This window comes from Chelonia mydas, chromosome 1 (assembly GCF_015237465.2).
Source record: "Chelonia mydas isolate rCheMyd1 chromosome 1, rCheMyd1.pri.v2, whole genome shotgun sequence".
Taxonomy (NCBI): domain Eukaryota; kingdom Metazoa; phylum Chordata; order Testudines; family Cheloniidae; genus Chelonia; species Chelonia mydas.
Genome location: NC_057849.1, coordinates 305,665,394 through 305,690,382, shown reverse-complemented (window position 1 = coordinate 305,690,382; position 24,989 = coordinate 305,665,394). Strand labels below are relative to the sequence as shown.

At 43.0% G+C, this 24,989-nt stretch overlaps 1 protein-coding gene across 26 annotated transcripts in view; it reads left to right on the top strand.

Annotated features, from left to right (window-relative positions):
- CADPS2 (calcium dependent secretion activator 2) overlaps positions 1 to 24,989 on the top strand; it is a 556,952-nt gene that overhangs the window by 273,493 nt on the left and 258,470 nt on the right. For all 26 annotated transcript variants that reach the window (XM_037888978.2, XM_037888976.2, XM_037888967.2 and 23 more), the window contains exon 7: positions 7,797 to 7,908. In XM_037888978.2, the coding sequence (XP_037744906.1) occupies positions 7,797 to 7,908 (112 nt within the window). The remainder of the gene's footprint in view (positions 1 to 7,796; positions 7,909 to 24,989) is intronic.

Genomic DNA, 24,989 nt, shown 5'->3' with positions numbered 1-24,989 from the left:
GCTTTAAAAAAGATGTAGACAGAGAGTCCAGAAGAGAGCAACCAAAATGATAAAAGGTTTAGAAAACCTGACCTATAAGGAAAGGGTAAAAAAAACTGGACATGTTTAGTCTTGAGAAATGAAGACTGATGGAGGACTGGATCATAGTCTACAAATATATTAAGGGCTGTTATAAAGAGAACGGTAATTGTTTGTTCTCCATGTCAACTTAAGATAGGACAAGAAATAATCAACTTAATCTGAAGCCAAGGAGATGTATGTTAGATATAAGGAATATACTGTCTAACTATAAGGATCATTAAACACTGGAATAGGCTTTCAAGGGAGGTTGTGGAATCCTCATCACTGGAGGTTTTTAAGAAGAGGGTAGACAATCGCTTGTCAGGGATTTTCTATGTATACTTGGTTCTGCCTCAGCACAGGTGGCTGGGCTTGATGACCTCTTGAAGTCCTTTTTTGTCCTACGTATCTATTTATGAGGAGAGCCCTGTGCAGATACAAAATTTGTATCTGCATCCAATCTGCGATCCACAAACATGGTCTGCAGATGTAAAGTAGCAGATATAAACCAGATTTGCAGGGCTTTATCTAGGAGTCTATAATACTGTAATTCAAAATGCATAGTGTAATGGAAACTTTCATTCCTCCTTTGATAACTGGATCCTTGATATACATTGCCATTTTTGGGAGGAGCGAAACATGGAGTTTCTAGCAAGGAGTGTCTGTTTTGGCCACTTCTTTTCCCCTAATTCTGGTTTATGAGACTATAAAAGGGGGAATGCCTCCAATAGCCCTTTAGTTCCTTCTAACCTCCAAAGGAGGAACAGCCCCAGTCCTCTTCAGCTGATTCCCTTTTTTGTCTTTTCGCTTCTTGGGCAGTCTTGGGCTGGTTTTGCTTTATTCCTGTCTGGGCTCTATTAATATGAGTGGTGATGTGGCTCGTGCTGTGAAAAGGATGAACTACAAGCCTTGTGATTCACTCAATGCTTTGATGTTGGTGATCGATAGTCATGGTCATTGTCTTCAGTGTCTGGGAGAAGGCCATCATTCTCATAGGTGTTCTCTATAACCCGCCTTCTTCAACAGAATCTCAAAAGATCAGGAGGGCTGCTTCAAACACCTTCTGGTGGAGGATGCTCTTAAGGCCCAGGCAACAGAGTCTGGTAATGAGTGTCCAGCACAGTCAACATTGAAAGATATCTGAGTTCCAAAGAGGTGCTCACCATAAGTGGTTTTTAGATCTGGTTAAAGAATTAGTCTGTACTCTCACTACGTCAACAACAAGCATGAAGATCAGTTCCTGGAACACCTTTATGCTTAATACTGCTAAGTGGTCTAAGGCTATTGACTCTGTCAGCTTCATGATGTATGTTTTTTCATTCCTGGCCAGGAGAGAAAAGCAGAAGAAACACTTTGTCAACAGACCCTGTTGCTCCCATTTGACATCAGGGAACATGGAGAAGCATGGTGCCATAACTAAGTCTTTCTCTAGGACTGTTTTGGTACCTCAAGAAAGGGGTGATGCCACAGTGTCCGCTCCATCAGTGCCAGTTTCTTTGGTACTGATTACTGTGGAGACTCCTCCAGCATTGTTTCCTGGCCATATGTCTTTTTGGCATTGTGGGACCAGCCATGGCTTTGTTGGTAAAGCTGGATCTGTCATATTCCACAGTGGTCAGCCCCAGTAAAGCTCCTGCATGGGCCTCAAGCTCAAGGTCTCATAGCAGCAAGACCAATGTTGTGGTTCCTGGACACCAAGGCTTTACCTCTCTAAAGGTGGCTCTCAGGGTGAATGTATTAACGGGAGTAGAATCACTTTCTTCTATACTACTGAGGGACCTTTCTTACAGCTTGTTTTGCAAAATGGCTGTCCCTGAGTATTTCTCATATAGGAATCCCCTATAATGGATTGTGGATGGGGAAGGGAGGGGATACATATCTACAAGACAGACTGGTTGCAGATTCTCAATCAACCCATCAGTCTTGTTTCCTAGAGCCCCATGAAGCAGACAAGATTCCCAAGAAGGTATAGGTGGGCCACGGGTTGGAATATTTGGACCATGCCATCAGAAGATGACATTGGCCTTTCTTACCCCTATTTTCATATCACTATCTGTCTCACTGGAAATATCTCCTTTTCTATGTCAGAGCATTACAAATACTGTCTTACCCTTTTGTTTTTCTATAGTGCTGATGTTTTTCACAAAATGCCAGTGTATTACTTGTACATTTGTGTCTACTTATATTTAGACGATCAGCTGACGAGAGCTCAGTCATTTCAAGGAGTGTCCTCTGCTATGAAGAATGTACAAATGCTGTTCACGGTACTTAGGTCCTTTAGGGACGGATGTGATAGAAAAATCTGAATAGAGTAGAATAGAATTTTAGGCCTTGAGGCTTAATATAATCATATTTTTCTTGGCAGAAAACGTTGGATTTATCCTGAGCATTTTTCTGCCCAGCAGACAAGTGTCATACCATTCAGAAGACAATATGCTCTGAGAGCCGAGCCTCAGAGGAGTTGTGTAATTCTTCCTGTGGCTGTTAAATCTCATGGCTTTGTACTTCTGTGGCACCATTTACTGGGTTATGTCCTAGCCTGTGCAGGGCTGATTATTTATATCGTTCCCATCTTGGCATCATGGACAACTTAGCCATTCAGGACTGAGGTATGATAGGAGAAACATGCCAGTCAGAGAATTCCCTCCTCACCTTTCTCCTGAAGGTAGAGGGAGAGAGGGTGTGCTAACCTAAACTACAGTCACGCTGTTCAAAGCTTGTGCATTCTGCAGAGACAAGGTGCCACATTTATGTGCTGCAGGTCTTTCCTCCCTCTGATCAGTTCCAAAGTTGTCCAAGTTTTGACGAATGTCACCATGGCGACAGATTACAGCAATCTCTTAGGAGTAGCCTTATTGAGATAGCCATGCCAAGAAGCTGTTTTGTCCTGAGAGTGGAGCATTTGCCATCAAATCATCCCAGTTCACGTACCAGGGAAAGATAATGTCCTAGCAGACTCCTAAAGCCCAAATTATGATTAGCAGCCTTAATGACCACTCAGGAACTCAATTTAGCTAAGGGCTTGCTTACTATAGAACACTGGTAGCAATAGTGGAGTGCCCATCTAATGTAGACAGGACCAGCAGTGTTTCACCACTCTGTCTAACCATGGGAGATTCTGCAAATAAATCCAATGTAGACAAAGCCTTGCGTGCAGATGAGGATAAGACCATGGTTCAGTCCATATCACCAAATTGTCCAAAGGGAATCATTTGATAGGTTTGTGGACTTGATTGTTGTCATCTGGCATGCATTCAGCCACCTGTGGAACTCCTCTTTGTAGTTCTAAATCAGACTCCAGAGTGTGTCATCATAATATCTATATCATGAGAGTAGGCAAAGCTGCTGCTTGAAGCTCTATATTTACCATCACACATTATTTCTGAATTTGGCCCCTAGGTCTGAAGCCTAATTCAGAAGTGGAGGTCCTTCAAATCACTTTTCTACTAATACTCCAGAGATCCATCTCCAGGGGGGTCACTACTGCTTTTTAATCTTCCAGTACTTGGGATCCATGTGAGACATTTTTGAAGGAGGAAAAAAATGTTACTTCTATGGCAAATGTGGTCCTCTGAGATGACTGCCCATATGGATTCACACTTCCCATACATCTTCCCCACTTTTTGAGAGTCTCAGGCTAACAATTAGCTAAAGCTGAAGAAGTTAGTGGAAAGAACTGAAGGGAGTCTGGGCCACTTATTCATTAAAATTTATTATTTATATTTGGGGAGTGTCCCACGGACCCCAGTCAGGATCGGTGCCCCATTGTGCTGTGTGCGGTACCAACAAATAGGAGAACACGGTCCCTGTTCTGAAAAAGCTGCAATCTAATTGGTAAGCCATGTACTCACTTTACCTTTGGAGCCCAGAGTAGGGGAGCCAAGTAACTCCAACAGACGTTGTTGACTAGAAGCTTGTAAGTTTATTTCCATACATGTGCTTTTCTAAAAGCGAATCTCACAGAACTACAGACTCTATTGTAAGTAACCATTTTTACTTCCAAGCATATTTGTGTTTAACATTTTCTCTACTTCTACATTAATTTATGGTGCTTCTTGAAACTTATTTTTCTCCTGTGCTTTCTTCTCCAACAATGTAAATTAAGGGCTTAGTCCTTCAAATTTAACGGACGGGGGATGGTCTGGCAATCTTGTCTATAACTATATGCTCCCCTCTTCTTTCACCTCAGCTTTATTCTTTATTCTCACCTGACTGCACTGTTCAGAGTTCTGTCTTCTCAAGACTTTCCAGAAAGCATTACACAGAGTTAAACCTCAGAGCTATTGTATTTAAAATCTTGATAAATGGATATTAATAATCCCCAGTTAATTTTCAAAGAAAGAGTACTATACACTTTCTTAGTAAAGCAAACATTTAATGCACACACAAAACATTGTATATAGTTAAGGTTAAAATTCTGACACATGTATTTTTAGGAAAAGTCAAGGACAGGTCGAGAGCCATAAACAAAAATTCACAGAAGCCCATGATCTGTCCCTAACTTTTACTAAAAATACTCTAGGGGGAACTGGCAGCTGGTCTAGCCTTGCCATTGCAGAAGTCATGGAGGTCCTGGAAAGTCACAGAATCCATGCCCTCCATGACAGAATCGTATACTTATATATCCTATAAAACACTGTAAATAGTATTTGGAATAATATGAGTATCGTTTAAACAAACCTATGAGACAATAAATTTATTGGTGTTCCTTGTATAGACGTTCCCCCTTTTTTGTTTCAGTTACAAACATTCAAACATAAGGTTTCCACATAACATTTTCCATGCTTTAGCAAACAAACATCAGAATACATTCCCCTCTGATCTTCTCTCAGAGATGATTTCTCAGTCTTTATAGTGCGTGTTGGTGTATGTCCCCTGGACTTTTCAGATCTTGAGAAAGGGCACATCTCAGCCCTTCAGAACCCTGTTAGCAAACAAACAGTCTGGGGATCTCCACAGCTAGCAGAATTCCAACCCGTGGGTTAATAGCTGACAGGTCCTCTCAGCGAATGCTACACTGCAGCATAAGCCCACATTTAGTGAGACTTGAGCCAGTGGACCCTGGGTTTGCAGACCCAGGGCCTGAGCGTCCACACTGCATATTGACCGGAGGTTAAGAATTTCTGGACCCAGACTCCAACCACATGGCTAAAGTTTCCACGCTACAATAAGTAGACCCAAGTCAAATCTCCATTTCCTGCCATGCCCCAGTCTTCCTGGCATCCCCCACACCTGGGGATGCTTTAGCCCCTGCTTCTTGAACAGTGTGGGGAAACTTGACTGTCTGCCCTGAATGTTACAGGAAGTTGTAGCAGCCTGCAACACATCCTGCCGAGCTATGTTTTGGGTCTGTATGCTCCTAATAACCAGAGCCAGCAACATGGAAAAGTCACTATTTGAAGAGCTTCTTTTCCTTGCATTTTCACTCCTGTTTCAGCAAACAGGAAGAGCATCCGTTAGACACTGGGAGACATTCCAGTGGCGGTTTCTGAGCTACTGAAGGCCCCTGGTGGAGGAGGAGAGCAATACAGACATGGAGTAACAGCATTGGTTGCTGGTCTTGCAGCTGGGTGAAGCCGCTTGTGTACTCTACCTAGCTCAGCACTTCTGCAGCAGGGCCACAAGCACAGACTGGTGGGATCACATCATCCTGCAGGGTGACCAGCAGAACTTTTGCATGAAGAAAGCTACATTTCTGGAGCCTTGTGAGCAGCTTTCCCTGACCCTCCAGTGGCATGACACGTGCATGAGGGAAGCCATACTTACCCACAAACTGTCTAGAAGTTGGCTACCTCAGACTGCTACAGGTTTGTTGCTATTTGTTGCTAACCAGCTTGGCATTTAATAGTCAACAGTGAGTAAAGTGGTCATGGAGGTTTAAGAGGCCATCAGGTGTGTGATTTACCCAAAGATGGTGGGTGTAAACAATATATCTGAAGTAGTCATTGGTTTTGAGAGAACTGATTTTCCAAACTGCATTTGGGCCATTGTTGGGGCTCATGTACCCATATTTGGGCATCCTCAAGGAGCACAAGTACATAAACCACATATGATACTGCTCCATTATTATGCAGTTCCTTGCGGACTATAGAGGCTGATTTATGGATGCCAGTATAGGCTGCACTGGAAAAATACATGATGCCAGGTTTTCTGCTGATCGAATGCCTACATTCATGGACAGACTGGGATGCTGTTACCACCAAATGACTTCATAAATGGAGTGACTGTCTCTACTGTTCTCATTGGGGATGCTGCTTATGAAACCATTTTGCCTTTGCTTATGAAACTATATCCTGATTTCATAGGACCTGGCAAAAGAAGCTTTAATTGCATTCTCAGCTGGTGCGGAATGGTTTCTGAATGTGCTTTTGACAGATTGAAACCCCATTGGAGATGTCTACAGACCCATCTGGATGCCAGTGTCATCAGTGCTGTCCACATCACGGTAGCTTGCTGTGCTCTTCGCAATCTTTGTGAAACCAGATGTGAACCATTTCCCCCTGTATGCACGTATGACAGAGATGGGCTGCTGAATCGGTACCCTCATCCAGAAAGTGCACCTACCACAGCTGGAGCTGGCTGCACCCAGCTCTCTCTTTTTCACAGAGACAAAATAGTTCAATGTAAGGTCCCCAGGCTCTGTGGCCTCTAGGAGGAATAAATGCTCCCCACATCTCCCAAGCTCTCCCTCTAGATCCATAAAACGCACCACAGCGGTCCAAACACTATCCTAATAGAGGGCATCCCTAGTTAAGTAAAGCTGAAATAGCGCTGCACTGTATCCCGAGTGATAGGGATCCAGGCCTCACAGCAGACACATTCCTTGGTCCTGTGTCAATCAGGGCTCTTTGTAACTCCGGTATTTATAACCTTGCTCCCGACCCTTGTTCTCTGATTGGTCCACTCTCAGAGGATGACTAGAATGTGACGTGCCAAGTGAGTTGCCCAAAATGAAAACTTTATGTACAGCCTCAGAAACAACTACTGATCATGTCTAGTACCTGCCACACCCTGTTCTGGAAGTTTCTGTATCCTTCTAAGTGAGTTTCCCTGCTGTTATCTCTTCAGGTATGCAAATACATGGCGTATCCAGCTAATATCCATGCCTCCTCCCCACTGTTTCGCTACCTCTTTCCTGGAGAAACAAAGTCAAATGCTGCAGTATAAACCACCTGGATTACACAAACACTCAGACAAGTGCTTAACTTTAAACAAGTGAATAGTTTCAAAGTTAAGCCCATGTATAAGTCTTCACAGGATTGGGGCCCAATTTTACAATTGGGTGAATCACTTGAGAAATCAATTTAATTTTTACATGCCCAAGAGATTATATTAAACCTAATAATTTCAGTATATTTCAATAGAAGAATAAATGTGATCTTCTGCTTTGTTATACATAAGTCTGTCCACAAGCTTGATACTGCATTCTCCCAATAGGATATTGTTGCAATGCTTTGATTATGCCATCTGTCAAATTGTGATTTTAATTAAAAAATCATGTACAAAACCCACGTTCCATCACAAAGGAAGCCCAATTTTCAGATGCAGATGTATAGTCTTGGTAGCCAAGTACAGCTGGAAATGTACAAAATGTTTTTTTGCCTAAATATACAGTTCCACTATTTAAAAACTAGGCCCAAGGAGTAAAGTAACATGTATTCTACAGAACATTGCAAAGCTATTGTCTTAAAGTTTTAAAAAATAAAACCTAAATTCTGTTACTTTATTTATTACAGATGGGGAACTCAAGGAGACTTCACCACTACTCACCCTCGGCCTGTTGTCAAAGTAAAACTCTTTACAGAAAGCACTGGGGTCCTAGCCCTTGAAGATAAAGAATTAGGAAGGGTGAGTGTCATTGCATTTACAAAATTAGAATACCAACGAAGCGCGTTGTGCAAACAAAGCTATAAGGTGTTCATTATAGCAGACCACCTGCTCCGCTATGGTTAAGGCTGATGCTTGCTTTCTGTTTAAAGGTGGGCTATTCTAAGTGCTCCCAAATCCATATTCTGACTCAGATTGTCTTGAAATTTGCTGTGTCTCATGAGTTTCTGCATACTATTAGTGCTCCAAATTTGGGGTCATTTGAACAAGTGGTTTCCAAAATACAGGCCCCCCCCACCCCCCCACCCCCAAAAAAATACCACAGCATTTTACAACATTTTTTGAAAACATTGATCCTCCCCGAACTAATTTCAGTTGCTCGGGATTTATCTCAGCTAGGGCATGGCACTGACTGCCTCTTTGGGGCAGCAATACTGAAAAAGTTATTAAGAGTAAAGTTTGTAACTCTAGGTGGATGGGTGCCAAAGTGATGTACCTAAAAGAGTGAAATGCACTATGTGCCTTTACAGAAGACTAGGGCTCTGTTGAAGGAAGACAGTTTCCAGACAATCTGTTGTCACACCAACTGGATGGCGCAAAAGACTATACTGCACTCATTGAACCTGAACTGCACCCATGAACTGGGATTTTGAGCCCTGCCATTTAGTTTTCAGAAAATGTGTTGTGCATGTTCCTTGTTCTTTGCCTGCCAGGGGCAGATATAGCCTCCCAATTCAATGAGTGAACTGACCTCTCCTGCTCAAATTCCATGCAGGAGCACCATTTCAGGTTTCAGTAGGGGGGCAACTTTCAGCAGGGGCCCAGGGACTTCTTAGACCACTGGAAGTATGTCCATATGCAATAAAACATCCGTGGCTGGCCTCTGTCAGCTGACTTGGACTCTGGCTGCAGGGGTCCCAAAGCCTGGGCTCTAACCCTAGCCCGAACTTCTACACTGCAGTTTTATAGCCCTGCAGCCCGAGCCTGAGTCAGCTGACACAAGCCAGTTGTGGGTGTTCTGTTGCAGTGTAAAGATACTCTGAAACTCTTGGATTTTTTAAAATGGCAGAGAACATTCTTATGCAAGAAATAACTTGGACAATCTTCTCCTTCAATTTTACACTTTGAGAGCACGGATCTAAAATATACAGGGAAAAGAGAAGGAGGAGGGAGGAGTAATCTAGAAGACCCTGAACTTGGAACAACTTGGACCAAATGTGGGATACTTGAGAGGTTTGTCTTTGCCCCCACCCCACCTTTATGGGTGGCCCTGCCTGTATGAGTGCACATCCATGGACACTAGCTAGAGCCACAGGATACATGATCGTCATAAACTATTTTTCCAATTTCTGTGAGACAGACTGTTTACCAGATACAGGATCCAGAACATTCATAGGAAGATAAAAACACACTTTGCACAGTATAAGATACCAAATATCGTGTTCCAATAATAGACCACAGTTTGTTTCAGGACAGCTCGAAGTTCAATAAGGCCTGAGATTTTGATCACATAATATCATCACCAGGGTATCTTCAGAGAAACAGCAAAGTAGAATCAGCAGTAAAACTGCCAAGAAACTAATGAAAAAAGCAAAAACTGCAGATGCTGCCCCATGCAGAGCATAACAAGACTACAGGAATACTCCCTCACAAGACCTAAATTCTAATGCAGCCCAAAGGTTGATGAGCCGGAGAATGAAGACACTGGCTGACAAGTGGGAAATCGTTAGAGCGTGGACTCAGGAGTTTGGTGAATTATGGACAAAACGGCAAAAAAGACAAGTGTTTTATGACAATAGAGGTGCGAGAGATCTGCCATGTCTGGAGCTGGGTAACAAAGTGCACATGCAATCATTAACAAAAATGGGCCCATTCAAGTTTTAGCAGAAAGCTATAGTGGTTCAACCAGGAAACAAAAGATTATATCAAGTGCAAATGGACAATAGAGAGATAGTGAGGCGAAACCTTAGGCACTTCAGGAAAACAAAAGACAGTATGGACAACACAAGTCTTAGCATTCTAAAGCAGGAGAATCCTGAGCAGAGTCACTAGAAGTAGGTATACGTATGTCAAGGACATACGAGAGGAAATACAGGAGGAAGAAGGTATTTCAACAGAGGCTTCAGCAACACCAAACCTAGACACAGTGGTTGACCAGACTGGTGGAAGACTGTATCAGGGAAGCACCAGTGAACCTAACTGTACTAGAGGAAAGTGGATTGTTAAAAGATCGGCTCATCTGAGGGATTTGGTGTGATGAGCTTCTTATACAGGTGCATAGCCAGACGAATTGATAAGATGTTGAACACAGTAACCGCAAGGATGGACAGTATCTGAAAGGTGTATGTTATTGTTGGGATGTTAGTTTTCTTTGAAAGAGAATGGATGTAACAATATGAAGGTTCTAGCATCATACTTCCAGGCATCATGCTTTTTCCGTGGGGCAGCTGCTTGGAAGGGACACCTCCTGGGGAACTGTCTACGAAGCCAGGAAGCTGAAGAAACCATGTTATAAGTAGTTACAAGAAAGCTGGAGTTTGTTGATTATCCTGGTGTTAGTGCAAGATCTTATATGGCAGATGATCCAGACACAACAAAGCATTAAACAAGAGCAGTGAGGGAGAATGGGGCGGGCTTAGGAACAGTACAGAGAGCGTGAGAGTTGGAAGGATGAACGGAGAAGAGTTAGTGGTCGGAGGAGTGGGGAGGAATAGGGAGAGAGGGGTTTGGGTCTGCAGTGAAGGGAGAGAGATACATGGGATGGGTGATAGGGGAGGGGATTAAAGGGAGGAGAGAGGGGTTGGGGTCTTGGGTCAGGTGAAGGGGGTAAGGATTAGTGGGAGGGGGAATGGGTGGCAGAGGAAGTGCGGGGATTGTGGTGGGGGGATCTGTCAGTCCCATATTCTCTCCTCCAGTTAAGCTGCAGCACCCTCCCCTTCTCTCCTTGTCCTGGCTTGGGCACATAGTGGTGGTAGGTTCACCATATTCACAGCCCCATCTCTCAAGGCCACATGTGGGTGTCAGAGAGGGGTGCACTTTGCACAAAGAGGAGTGGGGAGAATGGGGCAACAACAGCTCCCATCCTCTGGGAGTGCAGCCAGGATTCGGGCCCTGCCCCTCTGGAAGGGTCTGAGCCCATCTCCCCAACACCCCACTGAGTACAACTGAGCAGTTCACACACCTCAGAGCTGTTGTTTCAGGCTGTATCCATTTCCATAGAGTGTTGTCATTTAGCTAAGAACATCTAATTGAGATGAATGGGCCCATTCATGTCTCTCTGAGCATCCTGCACTGCAGATGAATGCATACAGCCTTTTCTAGACCCAGATTTGGGGTAGGAACTCTGCATCTCCACTCATTTGCTCCTTCCTGCCTTCAGCTGGAAAATGCATTCCTCATGGGCCCCACCTCCCCCTTGTTTCTCCACGCTTCCCAGGGGCCTTGAGTGGTAAGGAGGAGGGTGGAGCTAGTGTATGTGTGGGGGTGGGGAGTGGACATGTGGAGGGGGCTTGGAATAGCAGCAGCGAGGAGGGTGGGCTCAGAGAAATGGGCATGGTGGAGGACTTGGAGTGGGGGAGAGCTTGGGGAATATGAGGGATCCGAGCAGTGAGGGGGAATGTGTCAGGGGGAGTGTTAAAATAGTGCAGGGAACACTGAGTTGTTGGAAAGATGGGGGTCAAAGCTGGGCAGTGGGGGATGTTGGGGAGGCTTTATCTGTCCCCAGTGTCTCCATGCTAAACCCTGCATTGTTATTGCATCTGCTTCCCAGATTTTAAGCCTGTGGGTCCCGTGCCAGTGCCTGCCTCTCCGTGGGGAGGACAGTTGAGGTGGGTCACTGGGCTGCTCTAGACAGATAGACTAGAAACAAAGAGATGATGCAGTCAGTGAACGGACCAACGTGCAGCCATTGCATTCTGTGGCTGGGGTAATCATTGCCAAGAAACCAGAGACAGTGGAGCAGGACTGCTGGTCTGCAGCACATGAGGGTGCTAAGAAATTATTTACAAAAAAACAAGAAAAGTAAATGCTCTAACAGTTCATTAATGCAAAAAGAACAGGAGTACTTGTGGCACCTTAGAGACTTGAAGAATTGCCACTTTTCGGTCTGTAGTCGAGTGACCAAAGAGATTGAAGTGTTCTCCGACTGGTTTTTGAATGTTATAATTCTTGACGTCTGATTTGTGTCCATTTATTTTTTTACGTAGAGACTGTCCAGTTTGACCAATGTACATGGCAGTGGGGCATTGCTGGCACATGATGGCATATATCACATTGGTAGATGTGCAGGTGAACGAGCCTCTGATAGTGTGGCTGATGTGTTTAGGCCCTATGATGGTGTCCCCTGAATAGATATGTGGACACTGTTGGCAACGGGCTTTGTTGCAAGGATAGGTTCCTGGGTTAGTGTTTTTGTTGTGTGATGTGTGGTTGCTGGTGAGTATTTGCTTCAGGTTGGGGAGCTGTCTGTAAGCAAGGACTGGCCTGTCTCCCAAAATCTGTGAGAGTGATGGGTCGTCCTTCAGGATAGGTTGTAGATCCTTGATGCTGCGTTGGAGAGGTTTTAGTTGGGGGCTGAAGGTGATGGCTAGTGGCGTTCTGTTATTTTCTTTGTTGGGCCTGTCCTGTAGTAGGTGACTTCTGGGTACTCTTCTGGCTCTGTCAATCTGTTTCTTCACTTCAGCAGGTGGGTACTGTATTGTAAGAACTCTTGATAGAGATCTTGTAGGTGTTTGTCTCTGTCTGAGGGGTTGGAGCAAATGCAGTTGTATCATAGAGCTTGGCTGTAGACAATGGATTGTGTGGTGTGGTCTGGATGAAAGCTGGAGGCATGTAGGTAAGTATAGTGGTCAGTAGGTTTCCCGTATAGGGTGGTGTTTATGTGATGATCGCTTATTAGCACTGTAGTGTCCAGGAAGTGGATCTCTTGTGTGGACCGGTCCAGGCTGAGGTTGATGGTGGGATGGAAATTGTTGAAATCATGGTGGAATTCTTCAAGGGCTTCTTTTCCATGAATCCAGATGATGAAGATGTCATCAATGTAGCACAAATAGAGTAGGGGCATTAGGGGACGAGAGCTGAGGAAGCGTTGTTCTAAGTCAGCCATAAAAATGTTGGCATACTGTGGGGCCATGCGGGTACCCATAGCTAGCTTGTTTGATTCAATTGAGGATCAGCTCCTTTCTAACATCACAGCACTGAGATATATTTATAGTGAAAACAATCATAAATTTATTGTCAAAGGCTAAGATTAAGAGAGAGTGAGTAAGGATAATAATGGAACAGAAATGGTTACATATAAAACAAAAGGAAACAGGCTTCCTAAGTCTAAATTTAATTTTAACAGGCCAAACCCTTGTCTAAAGTAGTATATCTCCCCTAAAGCAATCTCTGTATCTCCAACCAACATGGCTGAAATCCCTCTTTCATGAAAGCAAAAAGTGCTGTCCTTGTTGCTTCCTTAGTGAAGGATAAAGAAGTGTACTTTTGCCTGCTTCTTATATCCCCCCAGATTCATTGTTTTGTCTCCAGGGTCAGGATGTCCTCTCATGATTTGTTCCCTGATGTGCTGACTTCATTGACGTCACATCCTTATGTTGTGACTTCTTATGCAAATGGAGCTTCCATTGGGTTGGCTTACAATGCTTAAGTTACATGGGAACCGAGGCAAAAGGTGAATAAGAAGTTGGGCCCTGCTGGTTGGAAGAGCAATTAGAGGTTCTTACGAAGATTTAATCATATAATTTGTGGTTGTTATAGTAGTTGTGTCAATGGATGCTATCGTACTAGAAAAAATAAATCTTGCTGAAATCAAAAGTCATTGCTGTCACTCTGAAGAGTAATTCAATTATTCTTAATGACAAATTGCCCAGTGAAATATTATTTTTCACTGAATAACAAATGCTATTTTTGTTTTCTCACTGTGCAGAACTACTTTATGGTTGAGTCATCCATTGTATTATCCATGAAATATCATTACAGACACTGTAGGTTAAAGGTTCAAATTTTGGAACCTGAATTTAAGCAGTTGATTCCTATAAAGATCATTGGGAGTTGCATGAATAAATCCTTCACAGGAAAATGTGAATCCTTCCTTTGAAAATGTGTCCTCCTTACACAGAGTAGTCATCTCTTTGTATATCCATAGCTAAAGTACATACTTCCAATTATGGTTTTGGTTTTGCATCCTTGCCTATCCTGGCTAATAGCCATTGAGGGACATATCCTCCATGAACTTACCTAGTTCTTTTATGTTAGACTTGGCCTTCACAACATGCTCTGGCAAAAAGTTCCACAGGTTGACTGTGCGTTGTGTGAAGAAATACTTCCTTTTGTTTGTTTTAAACTTGCTGCCTATTAATTTCATTGGGTGACCCCTAATTCTTGTGTTATGAGAAGGAGTAAATAACACTTCTTTATTTACTCTGTCCATACCAGTCATGATTTTATTGACCTCTATCATATCCCGCCTTAGTCATCTCTTTTCCAAGCTGAAAAGTCCCAATGCTATTAATCTCTCTCCATCTGGAAGCCTTTCCATATCCCTAATAATTTTTGTTGCCCTTTTCTATATCTTTTCCAATTCTTATATCTCTTTTTTGAGATTATATGGCAACTCCTTGTTACTACATAAAAAGGATAATGCTAAGCCTATTTAAAGAATATTTTTTCTTACAGTTACATTTAACATACATCTTTCAGACAGTTCTGAAGTAAGATTACCTGAGAATAATGGTGAACTATAGCAAATGAAGAGAGCCATTTATTGCACAAGTTCAGTGACAATATTCCATTTGAAAAAATGGGATTAAAATTGTATATTTGTTTTAAACCATTTGCAGCTCTTCAAGCCAAGAATGGAACAAGATTAATAAAATGTGCTTCCAATAATCTGGTCAAGTATGATAAATCTTATATTTGTCACCTGCTTCCTGTTATATAAGGTGATATAATTACAGTAAGATCATCTTTTCATGGCCAAATTCAGTACTTGCTCACTTCTCAGTCAGGAAAAACATCTGTTGATATGTTGGATTGAAATATTAAAATATAAAAAGTTCCTGTCATGTTTCAGATATGATTTTTTTTCCTTTGGCGGGAGAGATCAGGTAAAATTAAAGGGGAAAAACGAAAGAAATATCAATTCAAGAATAGAAAAATAAACAAACAACCAAATGTCTTGCCACTCTAAAGACACACATAGGCTTCATTTGAGCATGCAGGTTTCACAGTTATCACCTTTTTCACTGTGACGCTGCCTGGGGTACCCAGGCCTTAGAGGCACCTCACCACTACCCGCCTTTAGCATCAAGCAGTCTTATCTTTGCTTGCTGTAGCTCAGCTCCATGAAACCAGCAGCCTCTGGCAATATAAGCACTGACTTCCTGGTATTCTCAGACCTCAATGTCTCTATTCAGGTTAATGATAGGCACGCACCAACCCCCGAGTCCTTGGAGTGCTCTTTGCAGTTCCCAGCCCTTAACCACTGGATACTCTCAGAAATTACCAGGTTTGCTGTCCCTCAGGGGACAGTATACATACTAGCTTGTTTGATTCAATTGAGGATCAGCTCCTTTCTAACATCACAGCGCTGAGATATATTTATAGTGAAAACAATCATAAATTTATTGTCAAAGGCTAAGATTAAGAGAGAGTGAGTAAGGATAATAATGGAACAGAAATGGTTACATATAAAACAAAAGGAAACAGGCTTCCTAAGTCTAAATTTAATTTTAACAGGCCAAACCCTTGTCTAAAGTAGTATATCTCCCCTAAAGCAATCTCTGTATCTCCAACCAACATGGCTGAAATCCCTCTTTCATGAAAGCAAAAAGTGCTGTCCTTGTTGCTTCCTTAGTGAAGGATAAAGAAGTGTACTTTTGCCTGCTTCTTATCCCCCCAGATTCATTGTTTTGTCTCCAGGGTCAGGATGTCCTCTCATGATTTGTTCCCTGATGTGCTGACTTCATTGACGTCACATCCTTATGTTGTGACTTCTTATGCAAATGGAGCTTCCGTTGGGTTGGCTTACAATGCTTAAGTTACATGGGAACTGAGGCAAAAGGTAAATACACTTCCTTTGTCTGGCAAAATCTGCTTGTCAACCCTGCATTGACTCAGACTTTAAACCATATTTCCAATATATATAGATAACTTCTTACATAGTGTCAGTAAAGACATTTCACAATGATATTAATGACCAGTGTGATCCTGGCCTTCATTGAAGACCTCACATGACATTCTTTATAGTTAAATACTATGAAAGCAGTGTGCCAGGTGTAGTGAGTTTGTCAGGTATGATAGGAGATGCTGTTGTAGAACAGTGACCCCTTTGCCAGTTTTCATTGAGGAGTTCTTAGGGTCACAGTCACCTCTTGTTGATCTTGTCTTAATACGAGGCTTCATCCTGCAACAGATTGTATACAGATACCAGGATTCCTCCATTTATAGTCAGTCGCAGGATAGGGGCCTTAAACTGTAAATTCTTCAGGGGGAGTAGTCCATCTTTATATGTTTTGTAAAATGTTGCACACATTTATGCCATTGTGTAAATAATCATATATTGTGCATATCTGGTGTCTTCAGCTTCTAAGGCAAATATAAAGGCAAGGATAGTTTGCTGACATAGGGATGCTCTGTTTGCTTTCTGCTGGTTGCTCAGAACATTTAAAAAAAAAAAAAACAACAACAGCGCCTTTTTCACTGTTCTTCTGGAAGAGACTGGAGGTTCATTAGATATACTGACTCAATGTAAAATGAGAAGTGGTCTGAGGACCCCATGACTAAGGCTCCTAGGCACTACAGCAATACAAATGAGTAAAGGCGTGTGCTTGTCTTTGTACAGACCTAAGCATACACTCAGTCATTTAATTTAAAAAAGTGTTAGAGAACTGTGACCCTAGGTACGCCTGTATTCACACCCTATGCACTACTGTAATGATATTAGTACAGAATATGCCTCATGAGGTATCATTTGAACACTGACAACACACTGGCTATTAATATCAATGTAAAATGCAGGCATTAACTTTATATATGAAGTTACCAGTTCCCTCTGTATGATGTTACTAGAACATGTTTAAGACCAGAAATCCTAGCCTAGGTAAAAGTGATAATCAGGTCTCTCTTAGATAAAGGAATATAGGTTTACCTCAGTTTACATGTTAGCAGTAAACAAAGCCATCGAGTTAAAGCATTGGGGGCTATCCTGATCCTGAACTCCAGAGGCAGACAATTAACACTGGTCCTGCACCCCAGAGAGACACAGAAGACTGAATCCCCAGGAGGCCTTCCTGCCTTGTAACACAAAGACATCTCTTGGGGATATAAGGAACATAGAGAGACTTCATCTTTATCTGTCAGTTTAGGAGACAAAGGAACCATGCAATTTGATCTCTGTGATGGATCCTGGCCAGGAAAAGCTGAAAAGGAGACTGGGTTAGAGAAATTATCTAGAACAAAGACTGTATCTTGCTGTATTAAGTTGTAGTCTGTTAGATGCCTGTTTTTACTTCTGTTTGCTTGTAACCATTTCTACCTTTATCCCTTTTGCTTGGTATCTCTTAACCTATGTCCTTTTGTTAATCAACTTGTTTTATTTTTACTGTAAACCTACTTAGGTTGTATTTGAAAGGAAGGGTTTGTTTACCCCAGTCAAGCTAATAAGCTGTAATGTACTGACTTTCTAAAAGAGCAGCAAACTGAATATCTTCTGTGAATGTACAGTGATAGATGCTGTTCATTGCAGAGAAATATTTCTGAGGAGCTTGGGGGCTGGAATTCACTGATGGTTACCTGCTGGATAAAGTTTGGGCTGGGAGAGCCTTGAGGAGTGTGCTGGTGAGGAAGACAGACCGGTGTGTCAGGGAGATGACACCGTTTAACCTCCAGCTAAGCTCACTCTTCGGAGGCAGAAAAATGTCTCTTGCTGAGGCTCTGGGTGTCCCCAACGGCGTGTTAGATGAGCAAAGCAAGAGTACAGCATTTAAAGTTCTTAAGTTTAAATTTCTTAACGTTGTAAATTTCTTCTAACAAGAAAACACAGAATTTGAGAGGATTAGGTCAGGGTGGGCCAACTAGCATCCAGCCCATGGCAATGAAAAGGTTGGACCACCCTGAATTAGGTAATGGTTGAGATCTCCCAAAATACGTGCATTCTTTTGCATGCTGCTGACTCCAATTTGCCCAGGTATCTAGGTATGTATGTACACAAAACAGGGTTGATGTAAATGCTAGAGTTTGTGTGTGTGACAGCTGAGTGAGTGTAAAAAGTGAGAGCACACTTTTGGTTGCACACTTTTGGAAATCTGACCCTGTGATGAGCATACAAATTTACTCTGTCCTTCCTACCAGAGATCCTGTGCTACTTTTTTTTTGTTCCGTGCTTTGTCTATGAAGATGTTCAAACGTAATAATTCAAAGTGACAGCCATTGTGCTTGCTTCACACACATGTGAATACAATGTGGGAGCAGCAGGTGGTGTTTGATTAGATTTTTTTGAATATAAAGATAATTTAGTCTTGTTGCACTGATTATTCAATTAAGAGTGAAGAACTCTTGTCTTTTGAGCTGCTTGTCACATCCAAAGGCAGCCAGTAATAATTAGCTTTATAGCTATGCTTTTCATTAATACTGTTATTCTGTATTTGCTTTAAAGATCTCTTTCTGGGCAGGTACCCACACAATTTTCTAGTTTCTGAATGTTGACAATAGCAGGCACATAATTTATATTCTGTGATGTGTTCAAACAGCCTCCGAGAAAAGAAGTAGATTTTAAAACAGATTCCACACTTTGAATATGCTAAATTATGGTTCTCCTTTGTGGTAATGTGCTTCTCTATCAGGTGCTGAAATACTTGTTTTTTCCTTCCCACCCTTCATATCCGTTTTTCTGTCTTTTCCAAGTCTTGGAGTACAGGTCCCATCCCCAGCACTCATTACAGGTGCGGTTCCACAGGTTTTTCCCTCATGCTCAGAAGCAGAGGTTTCCTGAGCAGCTCTGTCTGAGTCTCCTTTCTTCAGAAATGTTTAGCATTTGTCTTTCACTAGAGAGACCAATCCTTTGGGGAGCATGTGTAGGAAGGCTGGAATGCCCCTAGCTTAATGGTAGCTCTCCAGCCACTTCAGTAGTTGTATGGGGCTCAGATGGCAGCATCCAAAGGGTCCCATTGCTACAGCTGGTCCCATGTACTGCCAGACCCCACCCCCTCTCATCACCTATATCGTTATTTTAGGGTCTTCTCAGCAGGTGCTTTGTGTGTCAGATATCGCAAATACACACACCATCTGTGGGGACTATTGTTTCAACTTTATGAATTTTATCTGTATGTTTGAGCCAGATCTTGAAATCATGGATACTTCAAAGACTGCTATATTGGGATGGGCCAGACAACATGGGCCTGTAGAATATTCATAGACCTTTGTGTCAATATGTATTATATGTATTTGTGTGTTCCTGGCTCACTGGGTGGATTTCATGGGGAATATGGAATCACTAGGTAAGTCATTAGTGCAAAATCCTAATACTGGTTATGCAATCCAGTCTTGACACTTTACTCCCTGGGGAAAGGAGTATTGACTAGTTTTACCTGTTTCAGGAGGCTTGGGAACAAAGGCTTTTGAGGTATAAAGGCTGAGTTTAAACAGACTCAGAGGGCTCTCATTTTGATCCAACAAACTGACATCAATGTTTAACCAAGGATCCAAACCCTGCTATGGTCTCCATAGGACTGATGGTGGTCCTCTGGTAAGATTAAATATGCATTTAGACCGGTTATGACTATTATTATTTGTACTATACTAGCACCTGTAGTTTGTATATGTTTTCTGTGTAAGAATTTTGTTCTTAAATCAATGTACCTTGCTTTTTGAAAGCTGTCTAGTTACTGGTAAACCACTGTAAGTGCTCCTAGAGAAAAAAAAAGTGAAATGGCAGGTACTGAGCTAGGTCAGACCTCCTGGAATAGTCACAATAAATTGCAAGGTGGGGGTGGGAGGCTGCAGCCTAAACCCTGGTCAGGAGGGAAAGAGGACTTGGCTCCATGGCCACAGAAAGGTGATGGCAAGAGGCCTGAGACTTAAGCTGCATCCTTTGAGTAGACCATGGTGGGAGTCAGAGGTGCAGTTACCCCGAAACTATGACTCTCTGCGGTTTGCCATTTTCCCTGGCCTAGGTCATTTTTTGTGCGGTTTCTGTTCTAGTATTATGACAGCTGGCAAGACTGAGATCACTCAGCAAGTAGGTAATGTTGGTTATATGGAATCCCCACAAACTGCCTTGGTGACCAGGCTCCTGTTGGCCTGTTGTTCAAGGGAAGTCCGTGTGAGCTGTGCCCTTTCATTTCTCCACTTCAGCGCCCCCCATCTTTGTCCTTTGCTTTGCCTGAAAGCTTTCCCTCAGAATTTCTACCTGTGATAAGATATTAAAACCCCAGACTGGGCAACACAGGGTTAACAAGCTAATGTACGCTTGGGTGGCCCTACCCTGTCACATCTGCGAGAAGAGCTTAAAAATGAGACACCCAGCTCATTTGATGGCAGACCAGGGAGGAGAACAAACCTTCAGTCCTTAGATCCTGGAGAGATGGCTGGCTGAAGGCAGGAGCTCCTCAGATGACTGTTGCCTGAAAGCCCATCTCTGAAGGAAGGGAGGGCCCAATGCTGACTCACATTGAGAGGGAACTTTTCCTCTCTATTTCACTTGTGAGCTTAGTTTAGAGCCACAGCCCGACGAGTGCCCTATGAAGGAAGAGAATCTTAACCCAGCTTTGGGATGATTCATTTGTGTTAATTCCCCTTTTTGTTCTGTTCATTGACAGTCTGTCCTTTCTGGGATTATCTGGGGCTAAGGCTTTTAGGACTAGAACCAGAGTCGGAAACCACCTGGACATCACAAAGCAGTGGCCTGGGTGAGAGCTGAAACCCTACCCAGAGTCTAGGGAGTGCCTTGGGCAAGGAACTTTGACACTAACCAACACTCAACCACAAGTGACTTACAACTTCAACAACTGTGAGGCCCAACTGGACTCCTCAGAGGATAAAATTATGCTCAGCAATCTCATTGAGGCATTCAAGGGCATTAGTTATTTACAACTTCCAGTCTTCTGAAGTTCAGTCATGTGGAATTGGTGAGACTGAAGCAGCTCAAAGTAGTCTCAAACTCTCTCATGCCATTGTGTGAGGGAAAAGAAGGCTTAAAGGGGGGCAGTGTATCCTAAAAAAGTGGACAAGAGTATCTGGTTAAGGGGACACAGCCAAAATCACCCTGAGAATATGCTCATTCAGTGCATCCCCACATCGATTCCTGACCAAGGAGTTTTTTGCAGGAATTAAAGCTACTCCCACGCCCAGGTGCTGAGGGAAGAAGTTAGTGGGAAGGGGTCTCACAATAATACACCTCCGTGAACCAGTTTCACTGACTCTGTCCCATTATCTGTATATTAAAGGTAATTTACCAAAGGGCATACTGGGAATGAAACTTCTTGTCCCTTTGTGCAGACAATGGTTTGGCCCAGTCACATGTACAATTCACTCAATTTGACAGTCATAGGTGCCATGTAATAATAGGCAAAAATATACAGTAAAACTTGCCCACACTCTTTGCTTTGTCTGAAATCCTTTTCTTTTTCAGTCATTAAATTGGTAAAACATAAAAGAGTAAGCCCTCTATAGCATGAATTATTCTGTTAACCGGTGAAAACTTCCAAAAGGATATACTTGAGGGAACAAAGGAAATTATATGCAGAACAACGTCTCTCATACTTTTTGAAAATACCCTCCCTATATATCTCTAGCAGCTCCAGCTTCCCTCCCCCTATTCAGGCTACAGGACACAGGGCCCCTCTCCCTGCCTCCAAACACAAGAAGCTCCCAGCTGGGTGGACCCAGTCAGCCCCTGGGAAATTGCAAAGGAGTCGCTGGTGGTAGCTTGTGATCAGCTACAGTTCCATCTTTGATGTTGGCAACACTGAGAAGCAGCCTGACTGAAGTGCAGAGGGCTGTGGGTTGCGGGGGGAGGGCAATAGATTGAGACAGGAATCCTGGAGAGAAGACTGGGGGCAGGGTCTCAGGGTGGGGGTTGTGGGAACACTGCGTTTGGCTGGGCAAAGAGGCTGGGACTGGGAACCAGGGGTCAATATGATTCCACATGGTGAAATTTCCAGTTTTCTAGTTTACTTTATAATTTTCTAGGTTTCTAAAACAAATAAACTATGTTAAAATAATATTAAGTTTGCAAAGTAAAGAACGCAAAACTTAGGAAATGTCAGAATTAATATTGTCCGTGCAAATGTAATTTGGCCCCTTTGTGCGTGTGCATTATGATACAGCATGATCAGACTATTTTTCCACAGGACCCCTGCTTTATTCACAGGATGGAGCTGGACTGGGGATGAGCTGGGGGGTGTGAAAAAGGTGGTTGTAGTCTGGAGGACCCTGGAGGACCGCATTTGTTGCAGAGGCTGGAAGGTGGTAGCTGAATGGGGCAAGGGACTGTAGGAAAAGATGACATGGTCTCAAGGTTAAGGCAGTTGAATGCTGCTCTGGATAATTGGTTTTATCCCTGCCTCTGGCACAGGTTGCCTGTGTGATGCTTAGCAAGTCACTTAACCATATTCTTCAGAGGTGGTCACAAACTGCGCTTCCTATTTTATGGGTGACCCTGGAGCTGAGCACTGACAGCTGCAACTGAAGCCCCTGGGAGCTCTGCTTTGTACATAGTATAAAGTGTTATATAACGCTATGGACTCTGAAAAATAAGGCCGTCGTGGGCTCAAATTGAGTACCCAAAGTTAGTGGAAACTTTTGACCTAAATTTCTCCATGAGTCAGTTTCTCATCTGGAAAATGGGAAGAATTATACCGCTTTATTTCACAGGGCTGTTGTGAAAATAAATTAATTGATGTTTGTGAAAATACCACTGTAATGAGTGTCTTAGGCCAACCCTCAGCCTGGGCTTGGCTGTAGTCTCTTTGAGTGTCTTGCCCTGGCTCCTCTAAGGGAGCCCCCTCTCCTGCACATTCTCTCTGTTCCCAAGAGGAATTCAGCTCACTCTTGTGGTCCTTTCTGAGTCCAGTTACTTCCAGGTCCTGGCAGTGTACCCTGGGTCCCACCAGAGGTCACTGGCTGGGAGCAGCCCCACCTGTATCAGGCTTGTAGTGTCAGTTCCCAAAACAAGGGGGGAGGGGACAGGAAAGGCTAGCCACCGCCTCAGGCTGGGCTCCCCTCGCTACTTAAGCTCACTGGCGGCCCCTAGCAGCCACTCTTCCTGGGCAGACTTCTCCCCCCACTTCTCTGTGGCGAGTTTAACCTTTTTAAGCTCGCCTTTTCCAGGTGGAGCATATTCTGCAGGTGCACCTAATTGCCAGTGCCTGAGCGTAGGAATGCTCGTTGGCCTTTCTATCAGTTGGATGCGGGTATGTCCCATCACTGTGAGCACCACAGTAAAGCCCTGAAGGAAAATAGTAACTGTAGATTCAGAGCAGTTTTTGAATAATAAATAAGGCAGGGACACCCCTAAAGGCTTATGATAAAATTGACTGTGGAATAATTACTTATTCGATGAACATCATCCATTCTGAATGAGGCAGGGATCCTGTTGAAAAAATAGTATGTGATTGTATAATTAGATGTATCATAATAGATATGCATAAGGGGGCTGAATTAACATTGCATAGTCAACCTTAATTTTGGCATTTTCTCTTTAACAATTTATCTAGTCTCTGGCCTCAATTGGGGCTTAGGTAAGGGCCAGTTGGCTGGGACTAAACTCAGATGTGATTGAGGTTATGCTTGTGGGCTGGGAGAAGCAACCAGAAGAAATGGCTCCCTTGATTGGGGAGTGTGCTTATAGTTTGTGTCTTGGGTGTGATGAATCTGCTGAAGAGTCCTTTTGAGGACTGCTGCCTCGTTTGAAACCATGGCAGATGAAGTCAGGTGACGAGCTTGAGCTAACAATCCCTGGCTTAAACAGGAGACTACAGGTGGCAAGTGTTTTCAATGAAATGTCTTTGACTCTGAGGGTATGTCTTCGTTACCACATTAAAGCGCTGCTGCTGTATAGTCATGGCACCAGCGCTGGAAGAGAGCTCTCCCAGTGCTCTAAAAAAAACCACCCCCAGAAGGGAAGTAACTACCAGCACTGGGAGCGCGACTCCCAGCACTGGTGCACTCTCTACACTACCACTTTACAGCGCTGAAATTTGCATCACTCGGGGTGTTTTTTCACACTCCTGAGCGAGAATGTTTCAGCACTCTAAAGTGGCTGTGTAGACAAGGCCTGAAACACCCTGCTTCCACCTTTGTTCTGGCAGATGAAGTTTAACCATTAGGGTATGCTGCACGGCTCAACTGTTCTTCCAAGCTTTCCAGAGGAAGTGGATTAAGGCTCGGGAAGGGATGGAACTTGCACACCCTGTTAAGTTTAGTGACTGAGGAAGAGTTGTTCTATTGGGTATAAATTATAACTTCTGTATTTGCTTTTGTAATGTGGTTGACATTTTCTGAGTTGGGGATTTAGCCACATAGTTCAATTGCAATAGATAGTTTTGTGGCTACGTCCTCTAGTCGGCTGTGAAAATTTCAACGTGTGTTGCACCTAGAGCTTAGGAGGGAAACATTCTTCCAGTCAGTCACAAAAAGAAATAAAGTGTTTTGAGATCCTTGCCTGGAAGAGAGTATTTAAGTGCAAAATATGTATATCTGTGTGGGTTTTTTAATTTTATTTTTTGTGATTTTTATCCCTGGAGAATATACGTAATGTGTATGATCAGAAGGAAAAGCATAAAAAGTGAGATTCTAACTTATATTTTCTAGATCTTTAGAAAGACACGGTGATTTAAAAAAAAGAGGGAGACGATTAATATGTGATACTTAACCCCTTGTGGCTTAGTTTAATTAAAAAGTCTGGCATACTTACTAGGATCATAAGATGACTGCATTTATCAGCAATATCCCAAGCAACAGTAGACTGAGACTGATGATTTGTCATAAGTCACCTGGCCCCATGCAATGCTCAAGGCCCAGTTTTGGCACTCAATTATATGATCATAAATAATGCATGCAGCTTTCATAATGAAGGTTACCTATCAGGTTATTTCTTTATGCTT